General features: G+C 41.7%; 1 protein-coding gene across 1 annotated transcript in view; it reads left to right on the top strand.

Moving 5' to 3' along the window:
- The first annotated feature begins 501 nt into the window (after positions 1–501).
- Positions 502–20758, top strand: part of LOC108785438 (hematopoietic prostaglandin D synthase-like) — a 22177-nt gene continuing 1920 nt past the window's right edge. The window contains exons 1-5 of the mRNA XM_018554505.1: positions 502–580; positions 13239–13380; positions 16082–16174; positions 16736–16836; positions 18810–18905. Of these exons, the coding sequence (XP_018410007.1) occupies positions 13248–13380; positions 16082–16174; positions 16736–16836; positions 18810–18905 (423 nt within the window). The 5' untranslated portion in view covers positions 502–580; positions 13239–13247. The remainder of the gene's footprint in view (positions 581–13238; positions 13381–16081; positions 16175–16735; positions 16837–18809; positions 18906–20758) is intronic.

Here is a 20758-nt window from a genome sequence, read left to right as displayed (position 1 = left end):
TTAATATACTGATTGGCATATTCATGTGAATCTTAAAGGTTACCTCCGATCTATTGTTATAGGTAATTAAACTTTTAAAGGTTTTGTTTTTTTGGAATTCACCGAGAGCATCACATAGCTCATCATGTGAAAAACGTCACCAGCACACCAAAAATCCTTCAAGGATCAACGATTGTTCGTTTATTTAGAACTGTGTCAATAAAACAAGTGCTTTTTGGGGCCTCACAGGGTCCCTTCATCAGGCATAGCATTGATGATCGTTAATGCTATCCCTGATGAAGGGACCCTTTAAGGCCATCCGCAGTCATTCTAAGCACCCTTCCCCAATAGCAGGGACATCCAGTAAGGAGTGCAACAAGCCTTCTCTTTCATGACATAGCACATGCCTGCACATCTTGTCTGTAAGGAGATAGGATATATATGCATTTTCACCTCCAGAGGGCAGTGTTAACTAATTGCAGCCATATGTTAACTGTGGGAGGATGTCATCAAAATTCACAGAGAGCCTCAGAATTCTTTGTGACACAGAGACCAAGTAAGCAGCAGTTTCTAGAAGTTCTCAAGACTTTGGATTACTGAGGTAACGATAAAATAACTGTCATATGCTTTCTGAACATAAGATGTGATTGCATAGATTAGATATTGTGCTCCTAACACTACTCTGCAAGATTCTGAATATAGTTCTGATGGTTATCTGCAAATATTTGCCTAAAAAGTTCCTTTATCAGGCAGGTTTCACTTAACCGCTGTGTATGGGACACCGAATGAAAGATCACAGCTGCAAGGCATATGTTGGCTAATGCATTTATCCAAGGATTGTCAGTGGTTTAGAATAAACTCCTTGATTTATTCACATATCTTTAGCAATGGTATAATGATCACATTTAGGTCCTATTGATATAGCTTACATATATTTGATATTGCCTACGTGTATGTTTGGCCCAGTGTTAGATTTTATAAAAAGCGCTGCGTATGCAAAACAAGAACCTACATTGACATTAACCACTTGTTGGCAGATGTGTTATTTTGCAGCAGATTGAAATGATTAGCATCAGTGAAGACACTAGTCTTAAACTTTTATGTGATTAAAAGTGTAATCAGGTGCAGATGCTTGAGAAACTGCCAGCGGTTTTTATCATCTGATGCCTTGTTTTCTACACTGTGATATGACCGATGTGATAAGACCATCTCCAATGCTGTTCTCTTATCAGCTGATAAAAAACTACAGCAAGGTTCCCTCTTTAGTAATACCCAATCACTATAATCCCATTTAGGCTTTAACATCTAAATTAAATTGTTTCAATCTTTCGAAATGTGCAGCTTTTGTTAAAGAATACTTGGTTATTCTACTATGAAGATCCCTGTTCAGGCATTTCCCGTACTAGGGTGACGGCTATATCCCAATTGTACCTCTGCATTGTCACCTATTAATTGTGCTCCTGATGCATACAACAAGCACCTGTGCTGACTTGCTTGGTAAAACATTGCCACTATCAGAAAGTAGGAAGTAGCTGAAAGAGGCTGCAGGAGATCAGCAGCACTGAAAACAGTGTTGATGATAAACAATGCTTTAACAAACCAACTGTCATATAGTGAAGGTTTAGATTTATTTAAAAACATAGTGGCTTGTTTAGAAAACATTAGGGATGCACCAATACCAATTTTTCCAGACCAAGTACAAATACCGATACTTGTCCTCAAGTACTCGACAATACCAATTACTGATATGTTTTTTTTAGCGTCATGTGACAGTTTTTCTAAATCAATACAGACTAATGATTTTAGGACAGTGGTTGAGCGCCAGGGCCCAGTCACAGCTGCTACAGCTGTAAACCTGGTAGTTCTGCCACTGACATCAAGCTGTAGATGGACTACAAATCTCAGCAATACATCATAAAGCAATGCAGAATATTATCAGCAATAGAGAACTACAAATCCCAGCAATACATTATACAGTAATGTAGAATAATATGAAGCTACTTACTCTGTTGTTAACCAGGGCTGTGTGGTGTCTCAGGAGGCTGTGCGGGGTCTGACCAAGGCTGTAACGGGGTCTTATGAGGCTGTGCAGGTTCTGACCAAGGCTGTAACAGGGTCTTACAAGGCTGTGCGGGGTTGGACCAGGGCTGCCTGTGGTCTCACCAGGGCGGCGTGCAGTCTCTGGTGGATATGCGGGGTCTCACAAGGGCTGTGTGTGGTCTCACCAGGGCTGGGTGTGGGCTCACCAGGGCTGCATTCAGGTGTCACCATGGCTGTGTGTCGTCTCACCAGGGCTGCCTTTGGGATTACCCAGGGCTGCATGCCGGGTCTCACCAGCTCTGTGCCCAGTCTCACCATGGCTGTGTTTGGGTCTCATCAGTGCTGTGTTTGGGTCACACCAGGGCTGCGTTTGGGTCACACCAGGGCTGCCTACGGGTATCACGATACTTCTTTCCCTACTTTATTCCTCTCTTCAATTACAATTTAGATTTTCTGGCACCAATTGGATGCCTCTACCTGAGCGGCGCTGTAATTGCCTTTCCCTTAAGGTGCCCATACACTGCACGATTCTCGTATGAGAATCGCGGGAAATCCTGAACGGTCGCAAGCAGGCTGGAAAACCCGCCGGGAATCATACGATTCTCGGCGAGTTAGTGGCCTGCTTGTTCGACAACTGACGAATAAATGTGCATTCATCGGAAGCACGCCCCTCATTGCAGTCATCGCTGATCGATGATCGCAAGTACGATCTGCCTGTCCAAGATGGGCAGATCGTACGTTTTTTAAAGTACTTTACAACCCTCACAAGACAAAAGTCTTGCGAGGGTTGTACAGTGTATGGCCACCTTTACACAGAACCTTACCTGTGGGAAGAAACATAAGGTTCCGTTCATATTTATCTGATGCGGGAGTGCGTATAGTCCTGCATGTGTTTCTGAATTGCATGTTGCAATGTTAGGTGTGCTGCAGTGCCATTACTTTTTAATGGCCCCCCAACGCACCTAGCCATCACATATGCATTTTATGGTTCCACACTATGTGATGTGGTGCAATGCGATTTCGAATAAATGTGCTTGGGCTATGATTAAGCTGTGGTAGGTAGCCCATTCAAATAGGCTGCCCTTCCACAGCGCACCCCACAGCACCTCTGCAATGTCACATCACAGAGGTGTGAATGAGGGCTTTGTGCAGCTGATTAGAACCTGGCTGTGCCCTCTCCAACACGTTTTTCAGGGATAACAATGTTGCTACGACCCGTCTGCCTGTGTAACCTATGCCATGGAAAAGCAGTTATTCTGTTTGTTTAGTGACTGATGATACTAATTGAGTGCTTGTGATCTTTGCAAAGTTAATGGGTTGGTGAAATGGTTGATGGTCATCTGCATAGTGATTAATCTAGAAGCACTATTGAGCTACAAATGTTACCTGCATAGCTCTAGCCGACATTTGATTGAGGCAATTTAAAAACCTGTCTCTTTGCAGTCAATCCAACCTCCATTTTAGGTCTTTGATTTCTTTAAGAGTATTATAAAGAATGGAATAGAACGTTTGATTGCCATGTCTATCGCCAGTTTTAGGGCCCATTCACACCACATCCAGATCATCTCCAGACCAGATTGTTTCCAGACCTAAAATGCATCCTAGTGTATACCTATGCTAGTTCTGGCCTCCAGCGCAGTCCGTTCCAGACTAGACCAGAAAATTACTGCATGTCTCATTTTGACTGGTCTGGAATACACTGGAACGCATAGAAATGCATCAAAAACGCTAACGCACTGGAATGCACCCGAAAGCCCATTTTAAGCTTGAAAAAAACTAAACAAAAAAAAAGCTCCTAAACGTGGCAAAATGCAATGCACCGTGTTCCAGATCTGGTATGATGATAGGAACCTGCCCTTAGGGCTCAATCACACCAGGTATGTTGATCAGCATTACTTAACGCAGGCAAAATGCAATTACAAATACAAGTCTTTTCTACGTGCCCTGTTTGCACCATAATACTGAGTTGAGGTGCATGTCATTTTGCGACATTCAGAGTAAGAAAAAAAATAAACAAAAAGTAAGCAGTGACAGTTGTAATTACACCTTACATTGTCCTTCACTGCACACACCAGCATGCACGTGTTATACTGAGAATAACACATGTGGGCTGCTGTGATGGAACCCTTAAGCTGGCCATACTCTAGCAGATGTAGCAAACCCAAAAGTAAGGCCTACAAACCCCTATTCAGTCTGGAGTCATTAGTGGAACAAGAAAGTACACTAAACCAATTAGAGACACTATTTTTAGATTACCACGGATTGTCATTTACCTACATGTAAATAGTAACATCAGATTAATGATGTAATAAATCCTACAAAATAAAGCATGCAAATCCCCACTTTATTACAAAAAGGATAAAAACAATGTCCAACCCATACCCCTCGGGATAAGGACAAAAATCTGCACACAAATTATACTCTAGTAGTAATGTATTAAACACAATGCATGTAGAATGTAAATCAAACAATACGGGGGTACTCCACATTAAACTGATGAATAAAAAAACACAGCTCCGCTGGGTGAGGGTGTTTTAATGCGGCTTAATGGGCAACATTAACAATACACAAAAATCCTTTAAACAACATGCTTTGGGGGTGCCCTTAAAGCTGCATGTGAAGTTCCAATGAGCAGTATAATATTAAATTTTGTCTTTACAAAGAGCGCCTGAGAATCTGTGATTTAGTGGTGGTAGCAGTAACGCTGCTAAATAACAGATTCCCACCGGCTTCTGTTTGCCAACAAACCAGAGAATCTGTTATTTGGGAATCACTACCACCTCTAAATGACATATCCCTGTCAGCTTCTGGGGCACAGTGACATTATTAACCAAATATGATCATAACCATAACAATGGTACCCAGGACCCCCCAGAACTGTGTTTACATACCAGGAGCATCATCAGGTATCTGTCATTTGGAACAGGGGTAGCGGCAGGTGAAGCTTGTTGGAAACAGCAGGTCAACTTCATGAGGTGTCGCTCATCGTTATTGATGTAGACCCGTAGATCTATGTCACTGACCGATGTGATTGATATTAGATTTACATCTAATATCTATTATTTACTATTTTTAAATAGAGCACTTGTATGTTGACCCACTGCGCCCGACAATTTTCACCTACCACTACTCCTGTCGTAAATGAAGGATACCCAGCACTGCTAGAATGTAAACACAGCGGTGGCGATCACTGACCAAATAAAGTCAGGGAGGAAGTGTTTTGTATTCCATACATGTATGTATTGTATTCTATTCCATTCCATAGATTTCTGGCAGGATCAACAGGTACTTCCATTTATTGAAGTGATATAACAAAACTCTTTAAATATCATATTTTTTTTAAAAATCCAGAGGAAGCAAATGAGAGAAGTTCATTGTTGGAGTTTACATGCACTTGAAATCACTATAACAGAAATCTGTAGACAGCCACAAAGCTTTAACACTGCATATCTTTTAAAATGGTCAGGTCCTTGCTTAGTTTATTATGACAAGGTAATTAATCTGGCAGACTCAGAGGAAATATGTTGGTGAATGAGTGAGCTGCTATACATTCAAGTGTTCTTTTCTGTGTGACAGAGTCCCTAATGAGAACACCAAGGGTCTATTCACATTGATTCAGGTATAATATATGCTGAGTTAATTTTGTTTTTGCACATGACTTGGGATCATTCAAGGTCTTTGAGAAACAGAATGTTAGCTGGCATAGATGCCTTGTATTAAACATTCAAACAAATATGACTTCTGTTCAATGCTGCATTGTTTCTTAAAGGGTCTGCGGGAATTTCACACTTCCTGCACAGACTCGCAGTATACAGTGACACAAAGATCCCTTTAGTGCTGCAACAGTACTGTAAATAGCCAGCATTATTATGTAAGGGTAGCCTATGGTAGCTTTATAAATGCCCCATTATGTCTGTTGCAAACACATTGATCATTAAGAAATGTTTTATTAATACACTCCGGTATATCCCAAATCCTATGATTATATGACATTTGTATCGGATAAATGTTTACCATGAGTTTAGCAAGCTGCGTCTTGCTGGCTTATGTTGGCCCATCATGTTTTGATCTGGTTGCACAGTCTTCTTTAATGTCGGCAAAATGATGTAATATATAGACATGTAAGCAGGTAAAAAATTTGTTTTAGTTAGTTTCTGATTTTTGGGATTTGGGTCAGAAAGTCAATTTGTTTCGGGATTTGGAGGAATTGCAAACAAATTATTGTTGTTGTTTACTTTATTTTTTAAACCTTTGACAGTCCACAGGACCCCCCAAAAAAACAGGGTTGCCCCACCCCTCCTCCATTCATACCAGACCCTTAAGTTCTGGTAGCAATTTTAGAGGGGAACCACAACGGCATAAAAAAAGCATGCGGTCCCCCCTAAAATTCCTTGCCTGACCCTTAAACCGAGCAGCAGCTTGGCAAAGCAGGAAAGGGGGGGCGGGAGACGAGTGTGTGGCGTCCCCTCCTGTACCATACCAGGCCACATGACCTCAACATGGGCTTCTTAACCACAACCCTGACCCTAGTCTGCGGGCAGGGCAGCTTATAAGAATCTGTGGGCCCCCTTTTATGAAGGGGGCGCCCAGATGCTGCCCCCTTCCTTGTGAATGAGTAAGGGATAGTTGTTACCCCTACTTTTTCACCAAATAAACAGTACAATTGTAAATAAGCACACATCATAAAAAAGTCCTTTTATCCTATTTGGAAAAAAAAAAAAAAAACACAACACAGTTTTTCACACGTCTTCTATTAAACAAACAATCCCCCCTCCACCCCAAAAAAAATCTAACGGTCAATCGGTCAATCATGTGGTCCAAAGATGTAGATTCATGTCAATCACGAATCACAATGAACTAGTAGGGTTTACAACTACCCCTTACTTATTCACAAGGGGGAAGGCAGCATCTGGGTGCCCCCTTTTATGAAATGGGGCACCTAGATTCCCATAAGCCCCCCTGCTCGCAGACCCCCACAACCACCAGGCCAGGGTTGTGGGGAAGAGGCCCCTGTCCTCATCGACATGGGGACAATGTGCTTTGATGGGGGTTCCCCCTGCAAAGCACCTCCCCATGTTGAGAGCATGTGGTCTGGTATGGTGCAGTAGGGGGAGGGGGGCACATGCTAAAATTACATTAAAATTCTTACCAGACCTAAACGGTCTGGTATGAATTGGGGAGGGAACGCCACGCTGTTGGTTTTTGTTTTGTTTTTTGTTTACGTTTAACAACATAAACTATATTCAAATCGCATTCGAAAAAATGTTGGATGCATCCAAAAAATTTTATCAAAAATTTAAAATATATTCGGATTCATAATTTTTTCATTCAGAAATTTGGATGCATCTGAATGTCTGAGTATGCAGAAATTTGTCCGAATTTTATTTCGGAACAAAACAGATCTTGCATGTCTAGTAATGTGGGAGCCTACCTACACAATCTACTTAAGTAGTACTAAAGGCCATGCATTTTTACCTTCCTGCATTCTCTGCATTAAGGTACAAAACAAACAGATATTGTTCACCGCCACCAGCTCCAGGACGTTCTGCTCTGCTTTCCCGAAGTTCCGGGTTGTAGAGGAGGGATCCTGAGGGCACCCAGAATAGGAGAGTGATAGGCTGCAGGGGGTTGGCTTGTCCAGTGTTGTGTGTTTCTGTGGACGCACACAGCTCAGCTCAATTGATGGCTGGAAGCGTGCATGCGCAGCAGTGGTTTCACTAGGGGTGTGTGGCCTGCACCTGGGTGACACCAACATGACTGTTGGTCACCCCCTCTGAAAAGTCAGGCACTCTGTCATGGACCAAGAGCCCGACAGTTGCACGAGAGAGGAGGGGACCCAGCGACATACCCTATCCAACCTGTTGAATGTCCCCTCCGCTCTCTGCTGCTTTCTATCACCAAGATTGCCGCCGGCAAGTTAAAGCTCCTGACATCATCACGCACATGTGCAATGACATCATGGCAGGGTATCACCCAGTGGCCGCTCTGGGAGACACCAAGCCTCTGGAAGCCCCTGTTGCATAGGTGTCTCCTTTGCTATCTTCTAGGTAAAGGAGACACCCATAAACAGGAGGGGATGGCTGTGGTATGAAACCTGCAAAAATATTGGATATTATTTTTGCCAGTTGTTATGGGAAGTGGAACCTTCAGTGCAATGATTTAGAAAAGACTGTTATGCAATATTTCGTGTTGCTTTCACAAGACTGTATTCCTTACATGCTTACTAGGTAATATCAATAAAAAAAAATTAAGAGTTTCTTTGAATTATTGTTGTTCCTATATGTCCTTGAGGTAGTGTTAACATGAGTAGGAAACCAATATTTCCCACATATAAAATGAACGAATGTTGTTCTTCACCAGGAACACAAAGGCAAGTCCTGTGTTCTTGCTAACAAAGCCTATTGTTATGTTATTTACTTGGGTGTTAATGTTCCTCCCTACTTGAGCCTGTGAGCCATGACAAATCATGTTAAATACACATCCCAAGTGTGTGTACTTCTATTGGTATAGACTTGAAGTGTGTTAATAATATGGGTATTCTAGGGAATTTTAAGTAACAAGGAACTTCTTGTGATACCATATTAGTGACTGACAGCTCAAAAATAATAAACAGTAGAAGCTGTTCATATTAATACTCAGACCTCTAGTTATTTGTTCTAAAACAATATTGTGCAGCACCAGATTTCAATGGATGAATATACAGTAGTTCTCCTTTGACTATTACAGTTGTTATATACGACAAAATATACAAGCTATTCAGTATTGTGTATTGTACTGAAATAAAGGTAATGTTCATCATGTAAGGTTTCGGGTGCCTGAGTTTACATTTGTCATGAAGGTTGTTTTTTTTTTTTTTTTTCTTATATGCATTAAAAGGTCAATGCACCAAGAAATCATGTCTGATGCTGATGAATGCTCATGAGCCGTGTTTTCTCAAATGCCTCCTATTGAGGACCACAGTGGCAGGATGTCCCAGCCATAGTTAGGTTTATTGATTTTACTCATCTTGGGGTGTTTCCTCTTCTCCTGTTCAATGCCACATAATATGATATATAAACAAATTCCCTATTGACAGTAGGATCTACTTGTCATGGTCCAGCAGCAAAGATCTCACCCCCAAAATTCCCAAGAGATATAAGAGGTTGTGCAGGGGCAAACAGAGTAGAGGTGAGTCTGTTGTTTGGCTGGCTTCCAAACTTGGAGAGGACATTGGGCCAAATTTGGAGGGATCTGGCAGACAACAGAAGTATGTAGTTTCTGCTTACATTGGTGATTCGGTGGTGTTTATGCTGCTTCCCTTCCCTAAGATAAAAGCTGGACGGGCCGGTGTGCGCAAGCGCACACTGCACGTTCGGCATTGCGGTCATCGGAAGCACGCCCCTCAGCGGGGCGGACTTGTGATCATCGCAAGTACAATCTGCCTGTCCAAGATAGGCAGATCGTACGTTTTTTTAATTACCTTACAACCATCGCAAGACAAAAGTCTTGCGATGGTTGTAAAGTGTGTGCCCAGCCTTACTCGGCATTCCTCAAGATCTCAGTGCTTTAACTAAACACATAACCAGCAGCAACAATATAATTGTACATAACCTGCACGCTGAAGAATTTAATCAGGCCCCTGGCTCAAAGCCTAGATCTTTTGTGGTCTTGGCTGCCAGCTGTAGGCACTGGTTAACAGTGCCAGCATACAGATTTTGCATCTCTAGAATAGTTTATTTCAATAAAAACAAGAAGCAGCTGAGGAACCGTAAAGAGTAAATTTTGTCTTTTGCTGCCCCCTCCCCCTTCCCCAAGGGGATGCCACCAGAGAAAAAAAAAAGCCTCAGTTTGTTATGCAGGATTCAGTAGGAACTGTTTGTTTTGATTTAAATCTACATTATTTACATATATTCATACATTTTAATACATAGAATACATACATACTAAAATGTTCTTAGTGGTGAATCCTTGTTGAGGAATTGACAATACTATCATATTTTGAGTTTTTAGTTATTGTTCATAAATAATTAAAATAATATTTGCGGTTTGCATGTCAGAAACATTATATGATTTTTTTACAATGTTTCTAGCTAACATTTGATAAATCCTGGGCTCCTAGGTTTGAAAGCTATACTTCATTAGTGATCCTTAAGGAAACATTTAGGAAATACTGGATTAAACAAAGAAAACTTGCTCTTTATCATGGATCCTGCCATAGTTTCACCAATCACCTTAGTTCACATTATATTATAAAAGAGGGAATTTGAACTTTACCTCTCTTCACCTGTGAGAAACATGTGCCAAAAATGTTATCTGTGGCTTTCAGTTTTCTTCGTTGCTCATTAATCAGATGCTTGCTTCTCCTGGGTCTCCTGGGCTGTGCAATAATAAATAGAGGAATTGTGTTAAAGTTGTTCATGGCAAAGAATCAGATGTTTTGTTGTTCTATCACAGGTCAAAAGAGGAAAGAATAACCTAACTGCTTTGGCAATCACAATGGAAATGTATATTTGCTCTTAGTAACAATTTTTAAATGTGCACTGGAACATTCCAGATAGAAGCTAGTTGATTGCCATGAGGACACATAGTCAATTCTTGCTACACACATACTGATGAATGAGGCCAATTTTTTTTTTAAAACACTCTTTTTCCCCCCGTTCACTATTCTGAGACCATTGGGTTATACTGTCACCTACAATAGGGAATAGACACTGGAAAACAGAAACGCTGTTGGCCTGCCAGATATAAGCCCTCCCACTCCTGCCATGCTTCAGTTTCTTGCTAGTGTCTTAGGAGGCTGGACATGTTTTCTCTACTGAGAGAAGTTTAGCCAATTTAATTAGTTATTTTATTTTTTTTCTAAAGATCTCCTTTGCTTCAATTAAGACTTCATCTACATGCTGCTGAACTCAACTCTTCATGCCGCTTTTCGGATCAGTTTATCCTTCTAGCATTTTTTTTTATATATATATATACACACACACACACAGAGGCGGCTCTCTAATTGGGCAAGTTAGGTGGTCGCCTAAGGCCTCACGCTCACGGGGGCCTCGCGGCCACCTAACTTGCCTAACTTAAAGCAGGTGGCAGCAGGGCAAAAACTGCATCTTTGTCCATAGGAGCAGAACGCTCCTCTGCTGGGACTTCAGTACTCCCATCCCCCGGCTGGGACTCTGCTTCATCTATAGCCCAGCCTGGCTTTACATGTGTCAGTAAGAGCAGGGGGAGAGACCCGGGACAAAGAGAAGCTAGCAGCTGTCAACAACAATCAATCAGATTTCGGCTTGCCATCCAGCCAGGTTCCCGCCCACCCCTCGCCATCTGAACATACAGAGCGAACTTGCCAGTGTTCTACAAGCCTCCTGGTTTCCATGGCAACGTTCTACAGGACTGCTGCACATATACTGCTGGAATAGTACACTCTGGATACTGCCTTTTCTTTATGTAATGGTGAGCTGACCAGTATACATTGTTTTATAACACTAGATGAGCGTCTGAGGTATGCCATGAGTTTGGTTCTGGTGTGAGGTATGCCATGCGTTCTGGTGTGAGGTCTGCCGTGCATTTGGTTCTGGTCTGAGGTCTGCCATGCATTTGGTTCTGCTCTGAGGTTGGCCGTGCGTTGGTTCTGGTCTGCTCTCTGCTATGCATTGGGTCTGGTCTGAGGTCGGCCGTGCGTTGGTTCTGGTCTGAGATCTGCCGTGTGTTGGTTCTGGTCTGGGTCTGCCGTGCGTTGGTTCTGGTCTGAGGTCTGCTGTGTGTTGGTTCTGGTTTGAGGTCTGCCGTGCGTTGGTTTTGGTGTGAGGTCTGCCATGCGTTGGTTCTGGTCTGCCTTGGCATTGGTTCTGGTCTGAGGTCTGCCGTGGCGTTGGTTCAGATCTGAGGTCTGCCGTGGCGTTGGTTCTGGTCTGAGGTCTGCCATGGCGTTGGTTCTGGTCTGAGGTCTGCCGTGGTGTTGGTTCTGGTCTGAGTTCTGCTGTGGCGTTGGTTCTGGTCTGAGTTCTGCCGTGGTGTTGGTTCTGGTCTGAGGTCTGCCGTGGCATTGGTTCTGGTCTGCCGTGGCGTTGGTTCTGGTCTGAGGTCTGCCGTGGCGTTGGTTCCGGTCTGAGGCCTGCCGTGTGTTTGGTTCTGGTCTGAGGTCTGCTATGCGTTTGGTTCTAGTCTGAGGTCTGCCATGCGTTCGGTACTGGTCTGAGCTCTGCCTTGTGTTGGTTCTGGTCTGTGAGTCCAGTTTAATTTTTAGCACATGTAAATATGAACATGTTTTATATGTGCACCAGTTATTCATTTTTTTTCACTTATAGCTGTGCTACTAAATGTGAGGTAAACACATTAAACTAATTAGTGAGTTGAACTTACTATAAGCACTACAACTATGAGAGTAATCATTGAAATGTAACTAACACTATGGTGCACTTTTGCTCATTGGCACTCGGTTGTCTGATGGTTGCAAAAAATGGCACTTGGTGTGTAAAAGCTTGCTGACCCCTGGTCTAATTCAGCTCACCTCCTGGGTGACACGGGGCCAGGGTCAGTGCTAGCATAAGGCTGCATAGGCAGTCTCCTGAGGGCATTGGGGAGGTGGGGCCTGTGTAGGTAGAAATCCTTGCACTGCCCTGTGCCATATCCGCCTCTCTCTACCATCACAGCTCATTTTTAATTACTGTATATGCATTTTTTTTTCAGCATGGGTGCAAGTGGAAGGCCTAAGGCCCCACAAAGGCTAGAGCTGTGTGAGTGTGTATAATATATATATATATATACACCAAACTAAGAGAATCTCTTTAAAGAGTTTCTAAAGCTAACATTTTTATTTTTATTTTGAATGGAGTATAAGGAGGTTTCTCTTTGCTACGTCTTTCCCATTCAAGAGATTTCTCTTCACTTCTTGTTTTGTAGACACAACAGGAAGTGAGAGGAAAATTGGGTAAATCCACCTTAGAAAGTTGTCACTAGAACCAGTATTCCACTGGAATATTGCCCCTTATTGTTGTTTAGGGGACAACTCGAAATGCAGGGTTTTCCATATATTTTACATTCAGTTCTGCTAACCAGCATAAAATAAAGAGGACAAATCTCCTTTTTACACTTTAGCATTTAGCATTAGCATTAGTTAGAAAAAAAAATCTTTGGTGACAATTATGCTTTAGGCCCAAATAGCCAGCATCGAGAACAATTCTAACACACATTTTCACCTAGGTATGGGAATTATATATTTAATATATTCCTCTCTTTTGCAGGAATAAATCATGCCACATTACAAGCTGACCTACTTCAATTTCAGAGGAAGAGCAGAGTTACTTCGCTACCTATTTGCCTATATGAATACAGAGTATGAAGACTGCAGAATTGAATATGATGACTGGCCCGAACATAAGTCCTGTAAGTGGCAAGATATCCTATTAGATTTCACCAAATTATTGTTCAGAGCTAAACGATTGATATTAAATGATGATTAAATCATTAGATTAAAGCTTTTCACATCTTTTCCAAAAGATAAAAATATGTGGTATTAATAAAACAATCTATAGTGGAAATGAGTTTGTGAGATGTCACTTATGGTGTGTGTATACTGTGTACCAAATTCAAAATTGCTTGGGAAGATTTTGTACCTCTTCTTAATCTTGCTGTTTTATGTGATTGATTTGTGTTTTATTGCTCTAGTAATAGTATTGTCACAATTTAATATTTGGCTTCAACAAACAGAAATAATTATATTTGTATTTTAATTACTACTGGTTTTGCTCTAAGGAGTTGTGTTGCTTTAGCTCATTCACACCACGTGCATTGGGCCCAATGCGATAACAAGTAAAATAGCATTGCTTTGAATAGGTCCAGTTCACACTGATGCAGTGCTCGGTGAAAATAGGACATGCAGCATGTAAAACACAGTGCAATGTACTTCAGGCTAAAGTAGTTTTGCCCTTGCTGTGAAGGAAAAAAAAAAAAAGCTTAGCTATGCAAAGGTGTTAAAACATGACAGCTCATGTCAGCATTTAAAACGTGTCAACTTGCAATAAATGCAATGCAAATGGTGTGAAAATCAATGTTAAGCTAATGTGTTGCAATTGGAGCTAGATTTATACCACTAGGACCATAGTTAAAAGTGTAAGAATTGCTCTGACCTAAAAAGGGAATACAGAGCCTAGCCCCTAGTATCTCTGGAGTGATTATTACATTTAGATAGTCACTTTTGTTTCCTGCACACTGTGTAAGTGATTGAGAAATAAACATTAATTTGCACAACAGAGGGGTAGCATGACTGGTACTTAAAGTAGAAGGAAAGGCAATAAAACCACTGAGCTTGTAAATGTTGCCTCCTCTCATTCTGATCTCTCCCACATACAGTGTGAAATAAATCATAAATAGTGACATGTGTCCTTTAGCCTCTCCACATCCACTAAAGCCATAACAGGCTGCATGTATTTTTTCACAGGACACATTTCCTAATGTTTGCTGGCTGCGGTTGGTTTTCTTTTCACAGCCTGTCCCTGTCCACATGCACTGCACAGGCTGCGTTTGTTTTTTCACGGCATATTTCTTAGTTGTTGCTGGTTGCACTTTGTTGGGTTTTTTTTTTTTTTTTTTTACAGGCAGATGATTATGGTTGACAGGGGCAGAGCATTGTCACTGCATAAAACAAAGTGCCCAAACTTAATATCAGTATCACCAGCTGTTAAAGCTTATATGTAGTTTTAGGGGTTGGGTTTGCATCTACAAATAATGCTTGAGTTCTTTTGAATTACAGTGTCTGGGTACATTTTGTTATGTATACTGTCCACGACAACTGATAGCGAGCTCTTCATTTATTAACAACATAGCTACTTTAAGTTCTAGATTTGCACCTAGATCTCAGGAGGGCTGTGCGGGGTGTCAGGAGAGCTGTGCAGGATCTCAGGGGTGCTTTGCAGTGTTTCAGGAGAGTTGTGTGGGGTCTCAGGAGGGCTGTGTGGAGTATCGGGAGAGCTTTACATTGGTACAATTAGAAGAAACAGTGCATGCAACTGCACCCAGGGCCGGATTTACTCTCCCTGCCGCCCCAAGGCCAGGTTCCGCAATACGCCCCCTTCCCATCAATGGAGAATGGCAACCAGATGGCAGGGCGGGGGGGTTAGTTTCAATGTTTTTTGACTGTTTCTTTCTTTTTTAAACTTTTTTATCACTTTTTTTTTCATTTAATTATTTCTTCTTATTTTTTTAATTTTTATTTATTTCATTATTTTTCTATGACTTGGCGGCGAAGGACGGAACCAGAGCAGAGAGGTTAGTACAGGGGGGAGGCTGCAGACTTTTTACATGTGATCTCGGCGACATCGCGGAGATCACATGTAAAGGAACAATCGGCTGCATCACTCTACATTTAGTCCTGTACAAAGCAGGACTAAATGTAGAGAGGGCAACTTACCGGCCGACGACCGGAACTTCCCCACAAGGGCATCGCTGCCGCCCCTAGGTCGGGCCTCGGTGGCCTTGTGGGGAATCCGGAATCCTTAAGGAGCTTGGTGTTGTAGGGTGTGTAATAATAAAGTTAAGGAGAAAATGTATGCCTATTGGAAATTTATTAATTGAGAATATGTGTTTGATTGTTAAAAGTGAAGCATTCACTATTCCGAAGTACAATGTTGTAGTTCAGTTGTGTAAAATCAAATGAATGCGGACAGGATTACAGGAGTTTCACCTGTATGTGGCATAAGTGCCGCATTTGTATGTGCTGCGAGATATGCAAATAGTGTTTGGTAGTCTAGAAACCTTTTATAGTTATAAACACACACACACACACTCTCTCAACCCCCCCCCCCCCCACCGCCAGCCCCGGGGCGGGGGGCAGTTTGCAGACACATGAAAAACGATCCTCTTACAGTACATACAGCTGCCAGGAGGACTTACTGTGAGGCGCTCCAGAGAAGTGACATGGCAGGGCTCACAGGTACCAACACAGTGCAGCCTAAAACTCAGCGTGCACAGAAAAGCCTACCATGCCTATTGGAAATTGTGACCCTGTTTGTATCTAACCATAATTATAAAAGAGAAGGAAAGTGTAATATTTCATTGCTGACCTATGCTTTTTCTTTTCCTTCCATAGCTTATCCATTTGGAAAACTCCCAGCTTTGGAAATTGATGGGACTATATATTACCAGAGCCTTGCTATAGGCAGATATTTGGCCAGAAAAGCAGGTAATATGCTTGCAGTTTTGATAAATTATTGGGGGCAGATTTGAGAAAACAGAAATTTTTTTTTATAGTGTAATGTAAATGGGTAAGCCATATTAGTCCAGTAGAGAAGATGTAAAAAAAACAAAAAACAAAGTATTGTAGTATGCGTCGCTACCTTTCTTATTGGACTAACAAAATATAAATATATATGTGTGTGTGTGTATATGTATAATTTCAGCACCTTAAAAGTGTAAAAGACATGGAGGCCGCTATTGTTAACTTCCCATTCTGAAAATATGGCATGAGAAATGTATGCAAATTAAAGCCTCTGACGTCAATCAAACTATGCAGATCTACATGCTACTACTCGATCAGTGTCCGAAAGAACAGCCAGGCATAAAAACATGTATGGTACTACTTAAAATAACGTTTAATTTCACATTTAGAATGGACTCTTTCATATATAGTAGAAAGCATAAGTTAGATCCTGATTTTTTGTAAGCCTGAAGAAGTTAAACCTGTTCTGTACTGCACATATTAATATCTACTGTGGAATTTCTTCTCCTTTCTGCTTATCATTAGGTCTGAGAGGGAAGACAGAGCTGGATGACCTTCATATTGATGCCATATCAGACACCATTGATGACTTTGTGTCACTTTTTCCGTGGTACACCGATGACAAAGTAGGGTACTTTTACTGCACTATCATATAATTACATGTATTATTAATATTCCATATATCAAATATTACTTTGTTTCCCTGCATTCGCAGAACATTTGCAATATGTACTTCATATATATCCAGGAAAATTAGATAAGTAGGGTGATCAGTAAGTGATGAACAGGGTTGCTTGGCATGCTAGTAATACCAATAAATGATAAACGACAGAGTGCAGAACACTTAAAGAACACTTAAAGGTAGACCCAAAAACATTTCACAAAGAAACACACATGCACACTTTTTTTTTAACATGGTCTCCCAATGCTAGCTTGCTTAGATTTACAAACTTACGTCCACCAAGGAGGTTGGGTCCACTACTGGAAGAGAGAGAATTTTCTTGCACATTAATGATCATAATATTAGATGCCTTATAAACAATTCACCATGCCCATCACCTACCCCTCTCAGCAGTTGGGAACAACACATTCCAGAGTCCCACTCTCAGCCGTGCACCCAACCAAGTCTGCTCTCTCTGTCATGGACAGGAACTCACCAATGCTTAAAATGCTCACTACTTTTACATGGTGCCTCGCCAGCTGCAAACAACTGCTTTTTACCCATTTTCTCTGAGGACTTTATGGGGGTAAATAACAATGGTTTTCTTTAGACTAGTTGCTAAATCTGGTTGATTCAATTTCAGGTTCTCCTGCCTTTACTGCTCTTTTCCTAGAACTCAACATTCTCTGCTCTTTCTCTTCTTGGCTTTTAACCCACTTCTTTGCAGTATCTCACAATAGTTCATACAGATCCTTTCATGGAAAAAACTGAGAAAATTAATTTTACACAATCAGGTTTATGAAATTATAAACTGGTTTTAATGGAAAGTCTCATTTGAAGACATCATGATATCTCTTCAGGTTACAACAGGCCAAACATACATCACAGTTAACTTCAGTTCAGTCATCATTGACTTCTTACAATGCATGAAGGAAAGTAAATCCTTCTTGTCTCAACCTTTTTAGGGTGGAACACTCAAACATTCAACTATATCCAATATTGTCTTACCCCTATAACTGACATACTCACTCCTTACTGGGGAAAATCCACCAATCATTAAGGGAACATGCTACACAGGGAATTCCTTGAGAGATATTAGCAACATTATTTAGGGCTCATGGACATGGCCACAGAGGGGCGTATATCGCCAAGAAGGGGTGTATTTCTGCACCCAGGAGTGGCATGTGCTTACAGACAGCTGCAGCCAGCACTGCATACAAATCAATGATAGGCTGGCAGGTGCCACTGCTATACGCAAGTCTGAGCATTTACATGTATAGATAAGCAGCCCTGGATGCAAACTACTTCATCTGGGAGGCCAATTCCAACCAGCTCCTCACAGCCACTCTTCACTTTGATAGACCAATAAAGAGGGGGGCAGCTGCCAGCTGACTAAATAAAAGCAAGATATGCATATTTTAAGGCTCCTGAAAAATGGTAGAAAAAACCTGGAACTGCAAGCAGGGAGACAAAAAATGTCAGCTGATAATGACAAAACAACTAGGACAAAAACGAGGAGGAGCAGCTGTCCCAGGCACGTTGGTTTTAAATGGGGCAGGGGTATGCTTGGAACTTTAAAGCACTCCATTCTCTAGCTGTCTGATTGACCAGAGTGAAGGCACCACTATTACTGTCAACCAGAGCAGTGGCCGCGATAGCTTCACCGCAATTTAACTCTTCCGTTTGCACTTTTTTTAGTGCATGCTGCAAATATTAAAGCAATTTTGGTGCACCACATTGTATGGTCACTATTAATCTCTGCTGTTCTGCCTTGGAGGTAGTTTATCATCTTTGGACAACTAATGTATAATGATACACACTTGCTTTGAAGACACTGGTGTGTATGTTGGAGATTTAAAAATAGTATGTGATTCGATTAATTGTAAATATTTGTGGTATAAAACTTGTCATTTTAATTAGGCTGATTTATTTGTTTAGATAGAAATGAAGAAGTACTTGGATAAAAATGGTCCTACAGTCTTGTCTGGTATAGAGAAGGAATTGGGAGACAAGAATTGGTTTGCAGGTGACTATGTAAGTATAATTGTTTGACTGTAGTCTCAGAGGCCTAAGTATGGGATGTATAGATCCTCAATGCACGTCCATGCACCAAAAAGACATGCTTGACCTTTTTTTCCCACCTGTATTTTTGGTGTATGCATTCTGGTGTATTGAGGGTTAGGTGCATTGTTCACTGAGTAGTTGCACACTGGGGCCCATTAGAAATGAATGGGAGTACCCCGAAAACATGCAGAATGAGTATGCCCAACATGAACGTGCATTACAACACACACATGTAGGTCTGAATCCCACCTCCCACCAAGTAATGCTACATAATAATGTCCCTCACTACAGATAAAAGAGCACAATGCACATAAATTGCCTGTGCAAGTTATGCAGTGGTCTAGCTATAGCATCTTTTTAAAGGAGAACTATGAGGTGAGTGCTTTTCACTCACCTCATAGTTCTAGCCGACCTGTGACAATGAGACTGTCACAGATCGGCTCAGTAGATCGGGAGGTGAGCGAACAGCGCTGACTGGCGGAACGGACGGGGGAGGAGCGTGTACAGCTGGCTCTGCCTCTAGATAGGTAGAGCCAGCTGTCAGCCACGCAGCTGGGCGGATCCCGGCACAATTGTCGGGATCCGCTTCAGCTGCGGCGTCTCAGTATACCGCAAGCTACAGGGTGCTACTGACCTAACACTAACCCTACTACCTAGGGTGACGGGAGGACGCTAGTTTGTGTCCTCCCGTTACCCTAAGGAGAACTATGGGGAAAAGCCTTAACCCCATAGTTCTCCTTTAACAAGGCCAGGAGGGTCACATGGGGTGGCAGTTCCCTAAGTACCACTGCTTTTTCACCTCAAATGTGCATAGAATTAGAATGCTGCTCCACATTTTAAGCCCCATGCACACTTGGCACATGTGTGAATGAACGAACACCGCTCTTTTTGAGCATTTTGCCACATTAGTCGCTCGTCCACATAGGGCAGCCTATTTATTTTAAAGGGCTGCCCTATGTCGGACAAACACAGCAAAGGAGCATCTGTTTGAGCTGCTAGTTTTGTACATTTTTTGACTGCCTGTTTTTTTGCACAGACAGGAACCCACATCTCGCCATGTCTGGGGTGCAATTAACAATAATCACGCACACCAAATGTGAATAGGGCCTCATGGGAAGATTACTTATTGATTTATTTGTTACAGCAAGGATGTTTTTCTGCCTGAAAACACAGATTTATATTGCAACTTATTTTAAAATGCTACAGTGTAACGATACAAAGGTTATTTTACTTCTAAAACATCACATGAAAATGTGTTTTAAGAGTTGCTACCAAAGGGACAAACTCGGCTACATTTGTGCATTTTAATTCCTGCGACAGCGTGGCTGTGTTTGCTGTGTTCTTCAGCCTTGACTCATCTAGACAAGCAACTAAATTGTATCAACAAAGTTCTGCAGCGGTCTCCAGAACAGAGCATTATCACAAAGGGGGTTATTCTTGCAGAACTAACATTAGCTTCCCAGTCCCTGAATGAAATCCTGAATTACTCCTAGCGAGAACACAGCTGTTTCCTTAACACAATAACAAGTTACACTCTTGAAACAGAAGAAGATATAATTATGTGCAGGCGTTAGGCCAAGGATATTTTCGGTGTAAAGAATGGTTTGATTTAACCCATGACACCACAGGAATGATTAGTAACGCATTTGTTACATCTAGAAGTAGGCTGCATTAACTGAAATGTCTGCAGTACAGGAAAAATATAGACTACTAATATTTAGAATTAGGGATCTATAAAGAAATAGTGAAGTCAAGTAAAACTCTGAATTAGCCAGCCTTTGCTCAGAGTGGTGTCACAATGGGGGGCCGCACCCGCGTGAGGG

This window comes from Nanorana parkeri, unplaced genomic scaffold (genome assembly GCF_000935625.1).
Source record: "Nanorana parkeri isolate BGI_ZX_2015 unplaced genomic scaffold, ASM93562v1 scaffold162, whole genome shotgun sequence".
NCBI lineage: Eukaryota > Metazoa > Chordata > Amphibia > Anura > Dicroglossidae > Nanorana > Nanorana parkeri.
Note: the sequence above shows the minus strand (reverse complement) of the source record. Positions and strands in the feature narration are given on the sequence as shown.